The sequence below is a fragment of the Nipponia nippon genome, unplaced genomic scaffold (assembly GCF_047370975.1).
Source record: "Nipponia nippon isolate SJK-2023a ecotype South Korea unplaced genomic scaffold, ASM4737097v1 scaffold_27, whole genome shotgun sequence".
Taxonomy (NCBI): Eukaryota; Metazoa; Chordata; class Aves; order Pelecaniformes; family Threskiornithidae; genus Nipponia; species Nipponia nippon.
In genome coordinates, this window is record NW_028262344.1 from 4,303,019 (window position 1) to 4,321,454 (window position 18,436).

At 63.2% G+C, this 18,436-nt stretch overlaps 3 protein-coding genes across 12 annotated transcripts; 1 reads left to right on the top strand and 2 right to left on the bottom strand.

The window, feature by feature from the left end:
* Nucleotides 1–330: 330 nt before the first annotated feature.
* ADRA2B (adrenoceptor alpha 2B) lies at nucleotides 331–1,972 on the bottom strand. Its single transcript, XM_009476362.2, has one exon. The coding sequence runs from the start codon at nucleotides 1,762–1,764 to the stop codon at nucleotides 619–621; it is 1,146 nt and encodes a 381-aa protein (XP_009474637.2). The 5' UTR covers nucleotides 1,765–1,972; the 3' UTR covers nucleotides 331–618.
* Nucleotides 1,973–2,954: 982 nt separating this feature from the next.
* On the bottom strand, nucleotides 2,955–9,512 carry ELMOD3 (ELMO domain containing 3). 9 transcript variants are annotated; one of them, XM_087762786.1, is made up of 12 exons: nucleotides 9,442–9,498; nucleotides 9,072–9,149; nucleotides 8,705–8,774; nucleotides 8,326–8,388; nucleotides 7,888–7,979; nucleotides 7,535–7,658; nucleotides 7,060–7,182; nucleotides 5,493–5,623; nucleotides 4,793–4,869; nucleotides 4,520–4,647; nucleotides 4,290–4,361; nucleotides 2,955–3,735 (listed from the first exon to the last, which is right to left on the bottom strand). In XM_087762786.1, the coding sequence occupies exons 2-12, from the start codon at nucleotides 9,144–9,146 to the stop codon at nucleotides 3,530–3,532; spliced, it is 1,161 nt and encodes a 386-aa protein (XP_087618912.1). In that variant the 5' UTR covers nucleotides 9,147–9,149; nucleotides 9,442–9,498; the 3' UTR covers nucleotides 2,955–3,529. The 9 variants fall into 9 exon arrangements, with proteins under 9 accessions (XP_087618912.1, XP_087618916.1, XP_087618917.1 ...); XM_087762790.1 differs by lacking the exon at nucleotides 4,290–4,361 and having other exon boundaries at nucleotides 7,841–7,979; nucleotides 9,442–9,495; XM_087762791.1 differs by lacking the exons at nucleotides 4,290–4,361; nucleotides 9,072–9,149 and having other exon boundaries at nucleotides 7,841–7,979; nucleotides 9,442–9,512.
* A 1,339-nt stretch (nucleotides 9,513–10,851) lies between these two features.
* Nucleotides 10,852–18,348, top strand: RETSAT (retinol saturase). 2 transcript variants are annotated; one of them, XM_087762773.1, is made up of 11 exons: nucleotides 10,852–11,045; nucleotides 11,509–11,691; nucleotides 12,315–12,556; nucleotides 13,158–13,359; nucleotides 14,004–14,201; nucleotides 14,299–14,418; nucleotides 15,147–15,285; nucleotides 15,460–15,569; nucleotides 15,864–16,030; nucleotides 16,383–16,542; nucleotides 17,011–18,348. In XM_087762773.1, exons 1-11 carry the CDS (start codon nucleotides 10,886–10,888, stop codon nucleotides 17,154–17,156), a joined length of 1,827 nt encoding a protein of 608 aa, XP_087618899.1. In that variant the 5' UTR covers nucleotides 10,852–10,885; the 3' UTR covers nucleotides 17,157–18,348. The 2 variants fall into 2 exon arrangements, with proteins under 2 accessions (XP_087618899.1, XP_087618900.1); XM_087762774.1 differs by having other exon boundaries at nucleotides 15,864–15,994.
* The last annotated feature ends 88 nt before the right edge of the window (nucleotides 18,349–18,436 follow it).

Consider the following 18,436-nt stretch of genomic DNA (forward strand, 5'->3'; position numbering starts at 1 on the left):
CCACCCCACCGGGGTCCCCCAGCGCCGGGCTCCGTCCCCGTCCCCCGTCGGGTTGAACGTCCTCGGGGCCGGCGGGCGGCAGCTGCAGAGATTTATTCTTTGGGGTTGTTTGGGGTTTTTTTTATTTTAATTATCGTTATTTATTCCTTCCCGGGCGCTGCCATAAATAACCGCCCCCTCCCAGACATCGTGTTCCCGCTCCGCCGGCACACATTCCTCCCGGCCGCGCTGACGGCCGTCACGGGCCGCGGCTCTTGTCCCCAGGGACGGGGGGGACGGACACCCCCTGGGACCCCCCACCTCCCCCCCGACAAAAAGTGACATTTTTTTCTTATTACAAAATATCTTTTATTGTTAAAAGGCCACGGCGCCGCCTTGGGGGGGAGGTCTGCCAGGTTGCCACCGGGCCACCGGGGACAGGGGTCGTGGCGCGGTGGCACGTGCCCCCCACCCTGGGCCCCCAGGGAAATCTGGCAGCGAGAGAAGGCAGGGGGGAACCCATCATCGCTTTGGGGGGCTTCAAAGCCCCCCCCAAACCCCAGGGACGCTCCAGGCGGTGAGTGCGGCCGGGAGGAGGAGGAGGAGGAGAAGGAGGAGGAAGGGGGCGGCCAGAGCCCCTCACCAGGGCGTCGGGGCGCGGCGGCGGCAGAGGAGGCGGCGGAAAGCCTTGCGGAAGTCCTGGTTGAAGACGGTGTAGATGACGGGGTTGAGGGAGCTGTTGCAGTAACCGATCCAGAAGAAGAACTGGAAGACGCCGTCGGGGACCTTGCAGCGCCGGGGGCAGAGCGCGCCCAGGCTGTAGAGGAAGAAGAAGGGGAACCAGCAGAGGACGAAAACGCCGATGACCACGGCCAAGACGAAGGTGAAACGTTTCTCCCGGTTGACCTGAGTCTTCCTCCTCCACGGGTTCAGCGCCGGCGGTCGATGTGCCAACACCACCCGCCCCGTCCCGGTGGCCAAGGTGTCCCTGGGGCGTCCCCCGGGCTGCGGGGACCCCCCCGCCCCAGGGCTGGGGGACGTCGGGGGCTCCTCGGGGCTCAGCAGCGAGGTCCTGTCTGCAGGTGGGCCGGTCCCTGGGGCGTCCACGCCGGCCCGGGGGGGGACATTCGGTGGCACCGATCCCGGCGGTTTGGCGCTGGCGGGGCGGGAGCGGTGGCGGCGTTTGGCGATCAGGTAGATGCGCAGGTAGACGAGGATCATGATGAGACACGGGGCGAAGAAGGAGCCGACGCTGGAGGAGAGGACGTACCAGGCCTCCTCGTTGAGCTTGCACTGCGGCCGCTCCCCCGCCGCCGCCTTCTTCTCCCCCTTGTAGACCAAGGGCGGGAGGGAGATGACGGCGGCGATGGTCCAGACGATGAAGATGCTGCACTTGATGCGCCGCGGCGTCCTCTTGGCGTTGTACTCGATGGCGCGGCTGACCGACCAGTAACGGTCCAGGCTGATGGCGCAGAGGTGGACGATGGACGAGGTGCAGAAGAGCACGTCCAAAGCCAGGTAGATCTCGCACCACGTCTTCTCGAAGTACCAGTAGCCCAGGAGCTCGTTGGCCAAGGAGAAGGGGATGATGAGGGTGGCCACCAAGATGTCGGCGGCCGCCAGCGACACCAAGAAGAGGTTCTGGGGCGCCCGCAGCGAGCGGCTGCTCAGCACGGCCAGGATCACCAGCACGTTGCCCGTGATGGTGAAGAGCACCAGGAAGGTGATGGCGGCGGCGATGGCGGCGGTGGCTTGCACCGAGTAACCGCCCTCGGGGCCCTCCATGGTCCTGCCGGCTGCGGGCTCCGGCCGCCGGCGCTCAGTGGTGCCCCGGGGTGCGGGAGGACGAGGCCGCGGGGTGCTGGGGGACACCGGCGTCCCTTGCCATGCTGCCCGCCAGGCTGCCTGCCCTGCCTGCTGGTCCCTGCCCTGCCCGCTGGCCCCGTGCCCTGCTTGCTGGTCCCTGCCCTGCCCGCTGGCCCCCTTGCCCTGCCTGCTGCCCCACTGCCCTGCCCGCTGGCCCCTTGCCCTGCCTGCTGGCCCCCTGCCCTGCCTGTACCTCTGCTTTCCCCTGCCTGCACCCCTGCCCTGTGCTGCCTGCAAGTCCCTTACGCTGCCCGCCCTGCCCTGCCCTGCCCGCACCCTACCTGCCGCCGCCGGTGCTGCCGGTGCCGCCGCCGGTGCCGCCGGGCTCTGCGCTGCCGGGCGCCGCCTCCGCGGGTTTTTAAGCGGGAGCGGGGGGGGGGCCGAGCCACCGCCCCCGGGGCGGAACCGGGCGGCACCGGGGGACCAGCGGCCGCCGGCGGGGCCGGGCTCCGCTCCGGGCTCCGCTCCTTCCCCGCGTCCCTCCCCGGTCCCCGCGTCCCCCCAACTCCCCCCCCCCCAAGGTGCTTTTTCTTCCCGCACCCCGTCTGCCCCCCGCCCCCGCACCTCCACGCGATTTATGCAATAATTCAGTTTTGAGAGAGAAAAAACCCTTTTTGCCCATTTATTCAGGTTTTTCCAGCCAGGGGAACGTTTTCCGGCCCTGCGGGCGCTCGCCTCCTCGGAGGGGTGAGGGCAGGGCTGGGCGACGCAGGGCTCCGCGCCCCCCCCAGCTCCCCCTGCGCCGACACCTCGTCGTTCCAGCTCCGCGCTTTTCGGGGCCTTTTCCCCTCTTTTGCGGGCTGAAGATGCTTTCGGAGCATCTCCAAGCGCCTGCTGAGGGCTCACGGCAGGCACGGAGCAGCCGTTGCTGCTCCCGGCTCATCCCCGCGCTTCCCCCGGGGACGGGGCTGTAATTCGGGTTTCATAAAGGGGGAAACTGAGGCACGGCGGACTGGGAGGGGAGGCTCCCGGGCACCAGGCAGATCCCGCTTCGCCCTTCCCCGCTCCCCGCAGCGGCCCTCCGCCAGCGGAAGCCCTCTCCCCCCACCCCGCCGCAGAAACCAGCACCAAACCCCACTCCAAAAAAGTCTCCGTTACGCCAAGAAAAGCATTTTTTCCTCCTTTTAATAACTTATTGAGCGCTGACACAGCCCTCCCGGGGCTGCTGGAGCCGGGAGTCGATGCAGGAGCGCTCTCACCATGCTCCAGCTCCGCCTGGAGCATCGCTGAACTCTCCTGTGAGGGGTAAAGACAGACGGCAGCACGGATTCCAGACAGACAGACGGACTACCCCAGCCTGAGGTCGGTGGCTCAGAAAAATCCACCCGCTCTGCCACGTTTTCTGCCTTTGCTCCTGGAGATTTCTGCCTGGAGAGGGTCAAGCCCCGCGGCTCGCTCCCGCAATGCCGTCAGCGCAGCCGGGGCGAGAGGGGGAAGGAGCGGGCCGCCCTTTCTGGGGCTTTAGGGCAAAAAATCCGCCCTCAACGGCGTCCCAGGCGCCTGGCTGCCCTCAGCTCGGTCCCAGACCCTTCCCGTGCCACGCTTCCCAGGGCAGCGGCCACCTCCCATCGCTCCGCACCTGCTGCCACGACCCGCACGGCCTTTCCCGAGCCCCCAAACCAGAGGCGGTGGTGGCCAAGCACCCTCCGCGAGCGGAGCTCCCCGTGGCACGTCTGCCTCCGGTTCAGATCAGTCGGGCTTCCCCCTCCAGCTCAACCTGCAGGTCGCAAACGCCGGTGAAGTCGATCTCCTCGCCGGCTCGGCTGCCGCCGCCGGAGGCGGAGGGTGGGGAGGGCAGCTGAAGGCCGGCTGCCGCGGGGTTTTGGTTCACGTAGGCCTCCAGGGATTTCAGGAGCTGCTTCGGTTTCTTTTTGGTGGATAATTCCAGCTCTGGGGAGGCCAGAGGGAAACACGTGAGGAGAGAGCGAGGTCTGGGCGGTGCCGGGGACGCAGCGCGCTCCTGGGGTAAGGTTTTGACCCGTGTATTACTTCTGGCGGCCCAGCGTGTCCCCTCGGGAAAGGCAACGATTTCGTCGTGCTTGGGATGAGAGCACGGAAAGCTCCGCGCCAAAACCCCCAGCCGACCTCAGCATCAGCCCGAGCCCCCCGAGATTCCCCCCGGGAGGGAAAGCCCGGGGAGAGCGGATGGAAGCGGAGCCAGACCGCGACAGCTGGACCCCGATTTAAGAGGGAGCCATTAGCGCGGCGCAGCCGAGCGGCTCTGTTGACACCAGGCTCCTCCAGAGTAAATAACCTCGCTGGTTAATTTAGTGCTCGCTGCGAAAAGCACGCCGTCGGCGACTCCGCTACAAACAGGGCTTACGCAACCACCCTGCGCGACGCGAGCGAGCCCGGGGAGCGAGAAACATCCCTGCTGTCACCCACCTCGTGCCACCGCGACACAGCACCCTTTGAACGCGGCGGGCGCTTCCACGGGTGCTCACCTTTACGATTTGAGATGCAAAATGGCGGGGAGAGGCACCCCGCAGGGCACTCGGCTAAAGATTGCTGAAAATCTGGGTGTGAGATTAAACGATGAACGGTCGGGGCTTTCTGGGCGCTGGGGCTGGGCTCCGCAGGACACGAACGGGCTGAGAACGCCCCGGGTTTGTCCTCCGGGCCCCGGGTGATTTTCCTCGGCCAGGGAAGGAGGGGAAAGCGCGGGGAAACGCACCCTTTAGGAGGAAGCCGGAGTCGGCGACAGTCTTGTGCTGCCATTTCCAGATGCGGTAGAGCTGCAGAAAGGCCGCCGCGTACAGGTCGTTCAGCACGGCGATGACTTGCTGCCTGCGGTTGCACTCCCTGAAAGGGACGGAGAGGGGCTCAGCCGCCGTCCCGAGCCCCCGGGGAGGGACCCCGCTAGCGGGAACAAGGGACAGATGGCTTTTGAGGACCCCAAAACCCCACCCAGCCCGGCTACGGAGCCATCGGCCACTCCCAATCTCACCTGGAGAGACGTTCCTCCCTCAGGGCCTGGAGGACGATGCGGGTGATGTTCACGGACATGATGCAGAAGGGGAAATTCTGCAAAAGAATGAGTGTTATCGCAGCTCGGCTGGAAAAAGCCTCCTCTCTTGTGGCACACGGAGGCGCCCAGACACCTCCGGCCCTTTCATGCCACATCCACACGGCCCCAAGCCTGGGGGACAGCGGCTGCAGGCAACAGATCCACGTAGCAGGATAATCACGCTACGGATACAGGCTTAGATGGATGCTGTGGGTCAAGCTGAGCTTATATCCAGGCTGAAACCCAACCACTTCCAAGACCAAAATGCCAAGTTTAAGGAGACGGGCTCCACTCGCTCCCATTTTCAGGCTGCGCTGCTCTTCGCCCGCTTCTCCGGCCCTTTTAACCTGCACAAGTTGAGCTCCGAGCCAGGATCCCAGGAGCAAATCTCCAGTCTCCACTGGGATGCTAAAAATCTCATTCCCAGCATAAAGCCAACACCGGGAGCTTGGCTCCCGCCTCCGACGGGAGCTTTCTGGGCACCACCTTCCTCCCCTTGCCAGCGTGAGGGGGATTAAGCAGCAAAAAAAGTCAAGCCCTTCCTCTGAAGGGAAGGATTTTGTGCTTCCCTTCCCCGCGTGTCAGAAATAAAGGGGTAGGCACCCCCGCAGGCAGCGAGCGAGGAAGGGGAAGGACGTGCCTGGGTTTCGTGCTGGGACAGCTGGAAGATCTCCTGAGCCAGCGGCAGCGTCTGAGAGTCCATGACGAAATACAGCATCTGCATCAGGCCCAGCATCCCCGTCCCTCGCAGGTCGGTCCCGGGATCCGCACCTGGAGGAGCGGGACAGCCCGGTGAAGCCAGGGACAGCCTGGAGTCGCTCTCTGGTCACCCCCCCGCTTCCACGGGCTCTTTATACCCCGTCCCAGCGTTTCAAGAGCAGGGGAATCCCAGCGATTCCCTTCAGGAACCACATCCCAAGGGAAAGCTTTCGGGGAATTTCCCTAACCAGAGCCGAACGGGTGCCGCAGCCTCTTTCGCGTGGGCACCAACAAACCCTTGCTCTCCCACCCACGCGCCCGTTCCCACACCTTCTCTAGGAATAAGTCGCCCCACGCTCTACCCGCCCCAGGGCTGGTAAACGAACGCTTCGAACCAGTTGCGCGCTCGCCAGGGCGGAGGAGCGGGAGCCATTCCCCTCCTCTTGAGGGTTTCAGGCTCCATTAAAACCCGGCCTATTTAACTCGTGAGTCAACCAGCCCGAAACCTCCTGCGAGGCCGCACGTGACAGCTCTAATCACGCTGTTTTTCTTACACAGCCGAGGCTGAAAGCAACCTGCGACGCAACCTTAGCGACAGAGCCCCGACCCGTGCCTCGCTAATAACCCAGCCCTCCCGAGACGGCTCATTAGCCGCAGAGATCGCTCGCTAATGAAGAGCATTAATGGCCTGGGTAAAGCGGTTACGCCAACTTCTTGTTATGCCCACGCCAGCTGGACACGGGCAACCGGGGCAGCAGGTATCGGTGTTATCTGGCCAGCCAGTCCAGATGTTGTACTGGTCATGACAGCTGGCTGGGGCAGCAACAGATCTGCTACGAAACCAGGGCTCAGTGTCGGGGCCGCTCCTGTTTAATATCTTTATCAACGGTCTGGACGAGGGGACCGAGCCACCCGCAGTACGGCCGCAGACGACACCAAGTTGGGCGGGAGCGTTGATCTGCGGCCGCCCCTCAAATGCTGTGCTCGGCGCTGGGCCCCTCACCCCAAGGCGGCCATGGAGGGGCTGGAGCGTGGCCAGAGCAGGGCAGCGAGGCTGGGGCAGGGGCTGGAGCCCAAGGCTGGGGAGGGAACTGGAACAGGACGAGAGGGAACGGCCTCAAGCTGCACCAGGGCAGGTTTGGGTTGGATATTGGGAAAAACTTCTTCCCCCAAAGGGCTGTCAGGCCCTGGCCCAGGCTGCCCAGGGCAGGGGCTGAGTCCCCACCCCTGGAGGTGTTTAAAAACCAGGCAGACGTGGTGCTCAGGGACGTGGTTTAGTGGTGGCCTTGGCAGCGCTGGGTTAACGGTTGGACTTGATGATCTTAAGGGTCTTTCCCAACCTAAATGATTCTATGGAACGGCAGCAGGGATGGCAGCTGCGTGAGGGAGAGGGAATGAGCAGCAAACCCCTTGCACTGCCCCTGGATCCCACCTCCGGAGGAAGGAACGGGACCAGCGCGCTCCCTCTTGGCAAAGGTTTGCTCCAGAGGTCTCTCCCTCTGCCCTACCTTGAAAGCCGAGCTCTTCCCAGTGCACCCCGTAGCGCGGGCAGCCCAGCCTGGAGTGGGTTAGCTTCTTGTAAATGGTCTGCAGGATTCTCATGTGCACTCTCTCGTTGTTGTCCAAACCACCTGGCAGAGAGAAAACACCCCTCGGCATCTAAAAACCACCGCTGGGCATCCCTGCCCCGCTGCCCTTGAGTGCCGGCACAGAGCCACGGCGGGGAAAGAAACGGCCGCCAGCGTAAAGCCAGAGCCCAGCTGGAAATGAAACCCTGCAGCCAAGAATGGCTTACAGCAACAAGGAGAACACCCCGGCTGTGTTTGTGCTGCTGGAGGGGAGAAGGGAAGGAGAAAAAAAGCCTTAGAGGTGCAGAAACACAAGTAATGCCGCACCCCGAGCCCCCCTCGAGTGGCTCCCCACGAAGCTCTCGCCATAACGGCGACGCCGGCTGGGCCAGCGGCTCGCGGCGGGGACACTCACACTGTGCCATGGCCAGAGCCAGCTCCCGCTCTCCCTGCAGCTGCGGCTGGAGCCGGGGAGGGCCGAAGAGGAAGTGAAGCAGAGCAGCCAGGCCTTGCCTGCGCGCCGTCGCCTGGACTTTCTTCTGTGGAGGAGAAAAACATGCAAAAAAACGGTCGGGGCCGGTCCCTCGGGGAATTGGGCAGGAGAGAAACCCGTGGGCGAGCTGGGAGGGACGGGATCACGCGACGAGCCGAGCCAAGGAAAGGCAGAAGGGAAAGAGGGGAGCGCTGAGCTTCTCCCGCCGTGCTCCCCTCTCCTACTTACTAAAACTACCCCCCCGAGAGAGGGCGAGAGCGCGGGGCCTGCCGTACCCTGCACTCGGAGAGGTCAGCTGTCTGGAAGTACTGCAGCGCTTCGTTGAAGGAGATCGGGGGCGCGGCACCAGCCGCCGTCCCCCCCAGCCCTGCAGAGGGGCAGAGAACAGCGTTAGCCCCCCCAGCCTCAGCCCTGCCCTCCGCTCCAGCTTCCCCGTGCCGAAACGAGCTCCCGCCTCAGGCCAGAGCGGCTGTTCCGGAGCAGGAAGCTCGCTCCCAGCTTCTAGCAAGGCAGGGGGGGCAAAGACTTGGGGAGCTGGGGGAAGGCAGCGGGTCTCCCACCCCCTCCAGACCTTCAGCCCCTTCCCCAGCTCCCCCCCACACCCCAAAAATGTCCCCCAGCTGCACACCCAGGTCCCCTCCCCTGCCCAGACCTTCTCTGTCCAACCCTGGAACAACCCCCCTTATCCCTGGCGCTGCCGGCCTCCGCTGTACCTGACTGGATCTCTTCCACAGCCTCCCATTCCTCCTGGGCTCGCCGCAGCTCCTCGCTGACCTCTGCCAAAAGAAAGGCACGCCGGAGGTTGGAGTCTGCTGGGAGCCCTGGGGGGCGCCTGCTCCCTTCCCCCGGCACCGCTCAGGTCATCTCGGGGCAGGATTTCCCCTTCTCTGGGGAAATAAATCCTGACCAAGGCCCCCGAGACGCTACGAGGTTTCTCCTTGGCAAATCGGGGACAAAGCGAGGCCAAGGCTTCACCAAGTCGGAGCCAGGTTTGCCTGCGAGCCCAGCACTGGGCTCCCTTCAAGCTCCCCAGGCGTTTCCCCCACCAGAACACAATGAGATCAACACAAAGGCAGCAGAGGAAAAGCTTACCAGCGCCCACGGGCTGCCCCGCTCCCCGCACCAGAGCCTGCAGGAGCCCATTTTGTCTCAGAGCTGAGATCTAGGCGGGGACAGAGAGAGGGGCAGCCGTCACCCACCAGAGCAGACCCCAAAAACTGACCGCTCCCCGAAACCCTCAGCTCTTCCCTCAGGGAACCAGCCCCGTCCTCGGCTGGCGGCCTGAGGACCGCGCCAGCCGGCTGGGCGCGTTTTGGTTGCGCTACCAGCTCGGGTAACGGAAAGATCGCTTTGGGTACCCCCGAAAGATCATTTTACACGGACATAAATGAAGGAGAGCGATGAGGGGGTCCCAGAGGGCGGGGGCGCGGCCGCGGCAGGGCTCAGGCCTGACACGCACGGGCAGGGACTTGCCGGGCGGGGGGAACCGCTGCCGCTCCTCAGGCCGCTCCGAGCCCCCGGCGCCTCCGCTCATGCCCTGCGGGGAAGAAGGCGGCCTCCCCCCTCGGCGGGAGCCGCGGCGGAGCCTCAGGCGGCGGGGCCGGGTGGCCCCGGGGGTGTCCCGGGGGGTGACAGCCCCCCCCCGGTCCCGCAGGGCCCCTCCGGAGGCCTCGGGCCTCTCCTGCGGCCTACGGCCCGCCCGCCCCGCAGGCCCCGGGGCGCCCCTTCCCGCGGCCCCGCCCGCTGCCCCCCCGCGGTTCCCGGTTCCCAGCCATCACCCCCCGGGCCGCTCTGCCATTTGACCCGCCGCCCTTTGACCCCGCGCCCACCGGAAGCGGCGGCGGGGCCTCCCTGCCCGCCCGCCGGTCCCGGCGCCGCCGCCGCGCACTGCGCAGGCGCGGCCGCGCTGCATGCCGGGAGCTGTAGTCCGCCCCGGGGGACACGGAGGGCGCGGGACTACAGCGCCCGGCAGGCGCCGCGCGGGGGGCGACGGCGGCGCGGGAGGGTCAAACCGCGGAGAACGCGGCCGGGGACCGGTGCCGGCTCCCGGGGACCGGTACCAGTGCCAAACACCAGCTCCCAGGGCCTGGTACCAGTGTCCAGTGCCAGCTCCCAGTGCCAGCGCCCAGTGCCAGCGCCCAGTGCCAGTGCTCGGTGTCAGCTCCCAGGGCCAGCTCCCAATGCGCAGCACCAGCCCCCAGTGCCCACCATCAACTCCCAGTGCCCCGTGCCAGCTCCCAGTACTGAACACCAGCTCCCCGTGCCCACTATCACCTCCCAGTGCATGGTACCAGCTCCCAGTGCTCCATACCAGTTCCCAGTGCCCAGTACCAGCTCTCAGTGCCCTGTGCCAGATCCCAGTGCCCAGCGCCAGATCCCAGTACCCAATATCACCTCCCAGTGCTCCATACCAGCTCCCAGTACTCAGTACCAGCTCCCAGTGCCCAGTGCCAGCTCCTAGTGCCAGATTCCAGTACTCAGTGCCAGCTCCCAGTGCACGGTACCAGCTCCCTGTGCCAGCTCCCAGTGCTGAACACCAGCTCCCACTGTCACCTCCCAGTGCAGGGCACAACTCCCAATGCCAGCTCCCAGTGCTCTACACCAATTCCCAGTGCCCCGTGCCAGCTCCCAGTGCTGAGCAACAGCTCTCTGTGCCCAGTGTCACCTCCCAGTGCCCAGTGTCACCTCCCAGTGTACAGCACCAGCTCCCAGTGCTCCATACCAGCCATACCAGTTCCCAGTGCCCAGTGCCAGCTCCCAGCGCCCCGTGCCAGCTCCCAGTGCCCAGTGTCACTTCCCAGTGCACGGTACCAGATCCCAGTGCCAGCTCCCAGTACTCCACACCAGTTCCCAGTGCCCCGTGCCAGCTCCCAGTGCTGAACAACAGCTCCCAGTGCTGAACAACAGCTCCCAGTGCCCACTGTCGCCTCCCAGTGCCCGGTACCAGATCCCAGTGCCCTGTGCCAGCTCCCAGTACCAGCTCCCAGTGCTGAACAACAGCTCCCAGTGCCCACTGTCGCCTCCCAGTGCCCGGTACCAGATCCCAGTGCCAGCTCCCAGTGCTCCATACCCGTTCCCAGTGCCCAATACCAGCTCCCAGCGCCCTGTGCCAGCTCCCAGCACCGGCTCCCAGTGCTGAACACCGGCTCCCAGTGCCCGGCGCCACCTCCCGGTGCCCGGTGCCGGCCCCGTTCCCCCGCCCCTCCCGGGCCGGTGCCGCCCTCCCGTTCGCGGCGGGGCGGAGCGGGCCCCGCCGGCAGCCGCCGCAGCGCCATGTGGCCGTTCGCGCTGCTCTTCCTCGCCCTCCTCCTCCTCCTGGCCCGGCTCCGGCGGGGCGCGGGCGGCGGCCCCAGCCCCTTCGCCGCCGATGCCCGGCGCCCGCCCGCCCCGCTCGTCACCGACAAGGCTGCGCGCAGGACCGTCCTCAAGGCAGGTACGGGGCTACGGGGCAATGCCCGCCCCAGCGGGACCCCGGGGCACCCCAGCCCTCAGCCCTGCCGGGGGGCATCACCCCCGGGGCGGCATCAACCCCCCGGGGCGGCATCACCCCCGGGCGACATGTCCCCCCCTCGGCGCGGCATCACCCCCGGGCGGCATTAACCCCCCGGGCGGCATCACCCCCGGGGCGGCATCTCCCCCCCCGGGGCAGCATCTCCTCCCGGGGAAGGCATGACCCCCAGGGTGGCATCACCCCCTGAAGCAGCATGACCCCCCCAGGGTGGCATTAACCCCCCAGGGTGGCATCACCCCCCGGGGCAGTGTGACACCCCCAGGGTGGCATCGCCCCCCGAGTGGCATCACCCCCAGCCAGGTTTCGGGGCCACCCGCCGGGTACCATGCGCCCGCGCGGGGGGTGCCACTTCCCACCGCTCAGGATGCACCCCCCCCCCCCCCAGTTTTCTCGGCAGATAAAGTCCCCGAGGGGCTCGATGCCATCGTGGTGGGCAGCGGCATCGGGGGCCTGGCAGCCGCTGCGCTGCTGGCGAAGGCGGGCAAGCGGGTGCTGGTGCTGGAGCAGCACGGGAAGCTGGGGGGCTGCTGCCACACCTTCAGCGAGAAGGGCTTCGAGTTCGACACCGGTATGGCCCCCGGCGGCATCTGGGGTCCCAAAGCCACCCCCGGTGGATGGGGAGGTGCGGGGGGGGCCTGTGGCGGGAGCCGCACCCGTAACACCCGTGGGGACCCAGCACCCGCCCCGGGTTATACAAGCGCTTTTTCTGCGTGAGCGACGCGATATCGCACACCTTCCCTCCCGCCGAGGCGCTGCCGGTCACGCCCCGCCGCGGTGACACCTATAGAATTCCCCATATCCAGCTCGGCCCCTATAGAATTCCCTGTCCGGGGGATGTCACCTCAGGACACGTCTCCCTCGGCCAACTCCTTCCAGCAAGACAAAGTCCGGCTCCGTACGTGCCTCGAGTTGCACGGGATTAATTATTTACAGCAATATAGAGGGGGAAGAAATATCAACACTTAACAAAATTCCTAAAAGCTGCTTAAAAACCCGCGGCGAGCACTTGGTTTTCCCTTCAACCTAGAACGGGAGGCGGATTTTTCCCGGCTTTTCCCTTTCCCCTCCATACGGAGCTACTGGGGGGCAGCAGAGAAAAAAAAGGAGGCTCCTGCGCATCCCAGGGGTACGCGATGGGGTGCAAAAAAAAGGAAAAAAACCCCCAAAATAAATGAAAAATACCTCTTGCAGGTATCCACTACGTGGGGCAGATGCAGGAGGGCTCCATCACCCGCTTCATGTTGGACCAGCTGACGGAGGGGCAGCTGGAGTGGGCTCGGCTGCCGGCCGCCTACGACACCGTGCTTTTGGGGGAGCCCGGCCGCGGCAGGACGTATCGCATCTATTCGGGGAAGAAGGAATATTTCCAAGGCTTGAAGGAGCAGTTTCCCGGGGAGGAGGCCGCTATCGATGAGTTCGAGCGGCTGGTGAAGGTAGAGGGGGCTTTGGCTTCGCCACGGGGATGTTTTTGGCTCTGGTCCTTCTCTGCAGGGTCATGCAGGGAGGGGAAACTCCCCCCCTCACCCCAAAACTCAGATATTGGGCAACTGCAGAGAATAACGGCGCTGTACAACCTGCCCGGCCCCAAAACTGTTGGGAAACGCGTCGAAATCTCCCTTTTCTGCCTCAAAAGCCGGCGCCGCACCCAGAGGTTTAACCCCGCTCCCCGCGGATGCTCGTGGCCCCACGGGATGTGCTGGGGTCCCTGCGAGCCCCGACACCTCCCAGTCCTCCCAGGCGGTGGAGTGGCTGCAATCATCAAAACGGTGCTAAATTAGCATGAATTAATTTAAGCTTTGAAACCACTGCAAAGGCTGGGAGCCCCTGCCGCAGGGGAGGTTTTTTGGGGGTGCCGGTTCTTCCCTTGCCCGCAGCTTCCCGGGATTCGGCGCTTACGAGAGGCTGTCACCTCTCTGCCAGCCAAGCAGTAAATTTAAGGGGAAAAAGATGCTTTTAAACATCTTTCGAGCCCACCCTGGGTTGTCCGCAGCCCCCGCGGAGGCGGGTGCTCAGCAACAGCCTCCCCTCCCGCAGAGCGTCGGCAGAGGGACCATGCTGATGGGCACCTTGAAAATGATCCCCCGGGTGCTGGCCAGGCTGCTGTGCCGCTCGGGGCTGCTGCCGTGGCTCAGCCCCTTCTGCCGACTGGCGTCGCGCAGCCTGAAGGAGGTGGTGGATGGTCTCACCGCCAACCCCGAGCTCAGGGCCGTCTTCAGCTACATCTTCCCCACCTACGGTAGGTAGCCAGGAGGCTCCGGGGCGTCGTGGAGGTAAAGTTAAACCCTTTAGAAACAAAAAAAACCCACGAAAACTCTTTTTCATTTGCTTTTGTAAGGGTGTTGTGGTTTGCAGGCGAGGGCTGCTGCGTGCATGGATGCTCCGCCAGCATCCTTGTCCCCAAGCCAGCAGCTGGTTGTCCCCATCGTCCCCATTTCTCGCCTTCGTCTCTTTCCCTCCGCATCCTTCGGCTTCACGGCATGGCCGTGTCGCGCCTCCGACGCAAGGGGACGTCTACCCAGCCTTAACCTCGCGCTGGCACCACCGCCCTGGTCTCGCCGTAACCCTTTCGCCCCGAGCCTTCCCCTTCCCCTTCCCTTCCTCCCATCCACCCTGGGGATTTGCCCTCAGCCCCCCATAACTCGGCTGGTTCAGGGGGTGCACCCCGAGTTGTGGAAGAGCCAAGGGCTTTGCCACGGGGCCACCCACGTCTGATGCCCTCCCTGCTTCTCCGGGTACCGATGACCCATCGTTTCTCACCTGCATCCATCCTTCCTTACAGCATCGCGTCCAGCCGAGGGCATTCCTCATCCTAAAAACTTCAGGATAAGCCACAAACCCACAATTCGGCACAAATTCACCTTGCGCTGCCCCTTTTTTCAGGCGTGGTCCCCTCCAAGGCCAGCTTCTCCATGCACAGCATCCTGGTGAACCACTTCCTCCGTGGTGCGTGGTACCCCAAAGGGGGGGGCGGGGAAATCGCCTTCCACACCATTCCCGTTATCCGGAGAGCCGGAGGCAACGTACTGGGAAGGGCACCGGTGCAGAGGATCCTGCTGGACTCCCAGGGCAAAGCCTGCGGTGAGCGCTGGCACGGGATGGGGCACGCGTGGCTTCTCCCCACCGCGGCATTGCTTTTAACTGGACCCATTCCTCCCCCGTCGCCTTTCCCTTCCAGGCGTGAGTGTCAAGAAAGGCCAAGATTTGGTGAACATCTTCACTCCTGTTATCATTTCGGATGCTGGGATCTTCAACACTTACGAACGGCTCCTGCCGGCGGAGGCGCGGGCGCTGCCTGGTAAAACACGGCAGCGTTGGGCTTCGTTGGGGTTACGGCACTGGTCCCCCTCTGAGCCACATCAAAAAGCGGCTTCGTTATAATCATTTCTTAGACACCAGCAAAACCCCGTTCTTTATGTCGCGGCGTTCAGAACACCACCCCTGGCCATACGTTTCTTTGCAGGTTTTTTAATCAAGCCTAAATTAATTTGCCAAAACTGGCCATACAGTTGGCAAAGCCCTGGTTTGCTGCTCGGTTCCCCTAAAAAGCACAGCGTAGTGCCCCAAAACTTGTGAAAGTTGGTGAAATGTCCACTTAAAGTTGGGTTTAGCGCTGCCACAAAATCTTTTTGCTGCTTTGGAAGGGGCACGGGTGGGTGGACGGGGGCACGGGTGGGTGGGAGCTTTCCGGGCAGCCACATGGTCCTGATCTACAACCATTCAACGTTTGCAGAGCAGGAGCGCATTTGACTCCAAGAAGGTCACTAAACCCAGCAAAAGCTCAAGCCGAGGGCACCCCAAAGCATCCCCTACAGGAAATCGCAGCGCTGCTGCCTTCCTTACAGTTCGCAGGAGTTGCCATCCCACCCCTTGAGCACACACGGGTTGTTTCGAGATAAATCAGTTTTACGAGCCAACGTGGGAGCAATGTAGATAGGAGTGGGGCTTCTTCTTGGAGAAGCCACTTCTCTGTAGCTGAGGGTCCCAGAAAATACTGATTTTCCCCTTCTTCCCTTCGTATCACAGAGATCCAGTCTCAGCTTCGCATGGTGACACATGGCGAAGGGGCTTTCACCGTTTTCGTAGGACTTAATGGCTCAAGGGAAGAGCTGGGGCTGGAGCCCACCAACTACTTCATGTACCTAGGAAATGACCTGGATGAAATGTAGGTTTGGCTTCACCTTAAACGTGCTTTGTTAAGCGTAAGGAGATGAATTCCTGGGTGGTGACTCAGAGAATGCTCTTGGCAGATCCTCGCTGCATGGGGATTCGGACGTAGCAAGTATTCACGGAAAGGTTTGCGTCAAAACCCACCTCAAACCCTCGTATCTCCCTGCAGAACCAATCGCTACCTGGCTTCTTCCAGAGAAGAAGCTGCCAAGAACATCCCTCTCCTGTTTGTCACCTGCCCGTCAGCCAAGGACCCCACCTGGGAGATGAGGCACCCAGGTAAAGGCTGAAGCCCAACCACACATGCTTGGGAGGGGCTTGAAAACTCTTGTTGGGTTTTGATTCGTTTGATGAACTGCAAACGAGGAGTTTCTCCTAAAATAGCCATGGTCAAAGCTGCCCAACAGGTTGCTCATGAAAAGTGGTCTTCAGGATAACTGGATGAAGGATATGGGACCATAAAGGCCTGGGGACATCCCTGGCGTTTGCATGGGGAGGGCTGGATCCGTGGCAGCAAAATGGTGGCATGAGGGTGGGCAGGGGGACAACCGCCCCAACCTTGTCCTGCTGCAGGTAAATCCACACTGGCCATCGTGACCTTCGCCAAATATGAGTGGTTTGAGGAGTGGAAGGACAAGCAGGTCAATAAGCGGGGAGACGACTATGAGGAGTTGAAGAAGACCTTTGTGGACACCATCATGCAGGTTGTCTTCAAGCTCTACCCTTGCATCGAGGACAGGGTGAGGAAACCTGGGGTTGGTGGGTCCTCCAGCTCCTCTCCTGGCTCCTGTCTACTCAGCCCCATCCCGCAAATGTAGGAACTGGGTCTGGGTCTGCTGGACGTGAGGTCCAGCTGGGCAGCGCGGCACCAACCCATAGCCACTGCCTCCTGACCATGTGTGGTCCAAGGAGGGGGACGATGGTCCTCCAGGACCATCCTGGGACCAAACCTGGCCAGAACCAGCAGCTAAGGGTCTGCAAGGAAACCTGTCCTGGCCTGTACCCCATGAAAACAGCTTTCTACAGCACAAGACACCCCACACCATCACCCCTACCCCTTGCAGACCATGTTGTCCCCTTGTCCCCCCCCAGATCGAGTACATCTCTGGAGGGACGCCCCTCACCAACCAGCACTACATCGCCAGCCCCAGGGGGGAGATCTACGGCATCGACCACAGCATGGCCCGCCTGCAAGCCGAAACCATCGCCGCTGTGAGGGCGCAGACGGCCGTCCCCAACCTCTACCTGACAGGTACCACGGCCACCACCCAGACACCACGTTCTCAGATGAGGACGCCTCTGGGGAAGCAGGATATGGGGGGAGAAAAACCTTCAATGAAATAAGGGGACAAGCCGCGGGGTGCCATGGGGCAAGGCAAGAGCCGCTGGAGCACGTCCAAGTGGAGCTGCATGGCCCCAACGGGAGGAGAAAAGGACTGTACCTCCTCCAGCTCCTGGACGTTGTCTCCCTGCCCAGTGCTGATTTATATTAGCTGGGCAGGATGAGGCCCTTTCCCTGCTGGGGAGAAGGAAGGGGTCAAACAGGGAGGGGTTCTGTGGGTTCAAACCCCAGGGTTGGTGCGGGGGCAGCTGGGAGGTAGGTGGTGGCTGGGGATGGTGATGCCCAGCAGCACTGATGGTCAGCTGGGGATGGAGAGCATGGGCTGCTCATGGGTCCCCACCACAGCCGCTGCCATGGCCGCCTCCTGCTCCCTTCCAGGGCAGGATTTGTGCACGAGCGGCTTCGTGGGAGCCCTTCAAGGAGCCTTCATCTGCGCCAGCGCTGTCCTGAAGCGCAACCTCTACATCGACATGGCATGGCTGAAAAGGCGCACGCAGGCCACCGACGCCAAGAAGAGGGACTGACGCCTGCCGTCCCAGCGGCCAGGACCTCCCTTTCCCCCCAGTGCCTTATTTTCAGCTGTCAGTCACCCATAGCACATCCTTCTCTAACGCAAAGCCAAAGGATTACAGCCCAGAAGATGCCATACCCATTTCCAGCCAGCTTGCTTTGGACCGTACCCACCTAGAGCTCACCTCCTTCCACCACAACGTCCACCGCTAGCGAGTAAAAGCCAGCCCTGATCCCTGGCCGCCCTTTTGAGGGCAAACCCCTTCTCCCGGCGTGGGGAAGAGGGGCTCCAAGAGCTGCCACTGGCAGCAGTGGCCAGGAGAGAAGTCACAGCAACCCCAAAAACCAGGCTGCACCAGAAGGCAAAACCCAACAGCTTCTACCAGCAACACCCCTTGGTCGCTTGATGCCCCACCAGTGTCCGACAGCCGCCTGGACCATCGGAAGAGCATCGACCTTCACCCAGACCCGCTGGCTCAAGGGCAGCGAGCTCCCAGGGATGCTTTCCCCCTTTCAGACGGCAGCTTTGGTGCCGAGTTGGGCTCCTAAAGCTTCGCTGGGCTCATAAAGCTCCACGTGGGACTCGGAGCCCCGGGGCTTGTGGAGGCAGAGGAAGCAGCACCTCCTCGGGACGGGGCTGTGCACGGGCTTGTCCAGGCAGCATCAGGCAGTTTGGTAAATCCCTGCCAGCCGCTGGACCGGCACCGCCTGCATTTAAGCACGAGGAAATCAGGCCAGCCTAAGCCCCAGCGCGGTGTTTTAACGCAGACGCCCGGGAAAGGCTGATGGACACCGTCCTTTAGGAAGGAGCCGGCTCCTGGCTCAACAGGGAGGTGGAATAAGCAGGTTCTTCTGCCATGCCGAGGCCAGGCGGGAAGGCTGGAGTGATTTAAGCCAGGTTTAAAGCTGTTTAAGAGCACTAGTGCTTGCTAGCTGTACGGTGCCTTGTTGCAGCAGAGCAGCAGGACCAGCGTGCTCTGCAGCGAAGCAGCCCCTCGGCCCCGCCACGCCGCGATATCTCAGCGCTGCTCTACCCTCCATCGCCCAGAGACGTGCGATGGCGCAAACACCCGCTCCTTTAGCAAGAAAAAAAATGTCTAGCCTTTCTGTCTGCTGGGAAGAGCTTGGGAACATGATCAAAGCCCTCTCCAAATGGGAAAGGGAAGCACGTGAGACCAGAAATAAATAATGGTGATCATCTTGTGATCTGTGCCTTGTGATGTGGGCTCAGCAGGGCTGGCGGCAGGGGAGGGCTGCTTTTCGACGCTCCAGGTCAGGCATTTTGGGAAGGGAA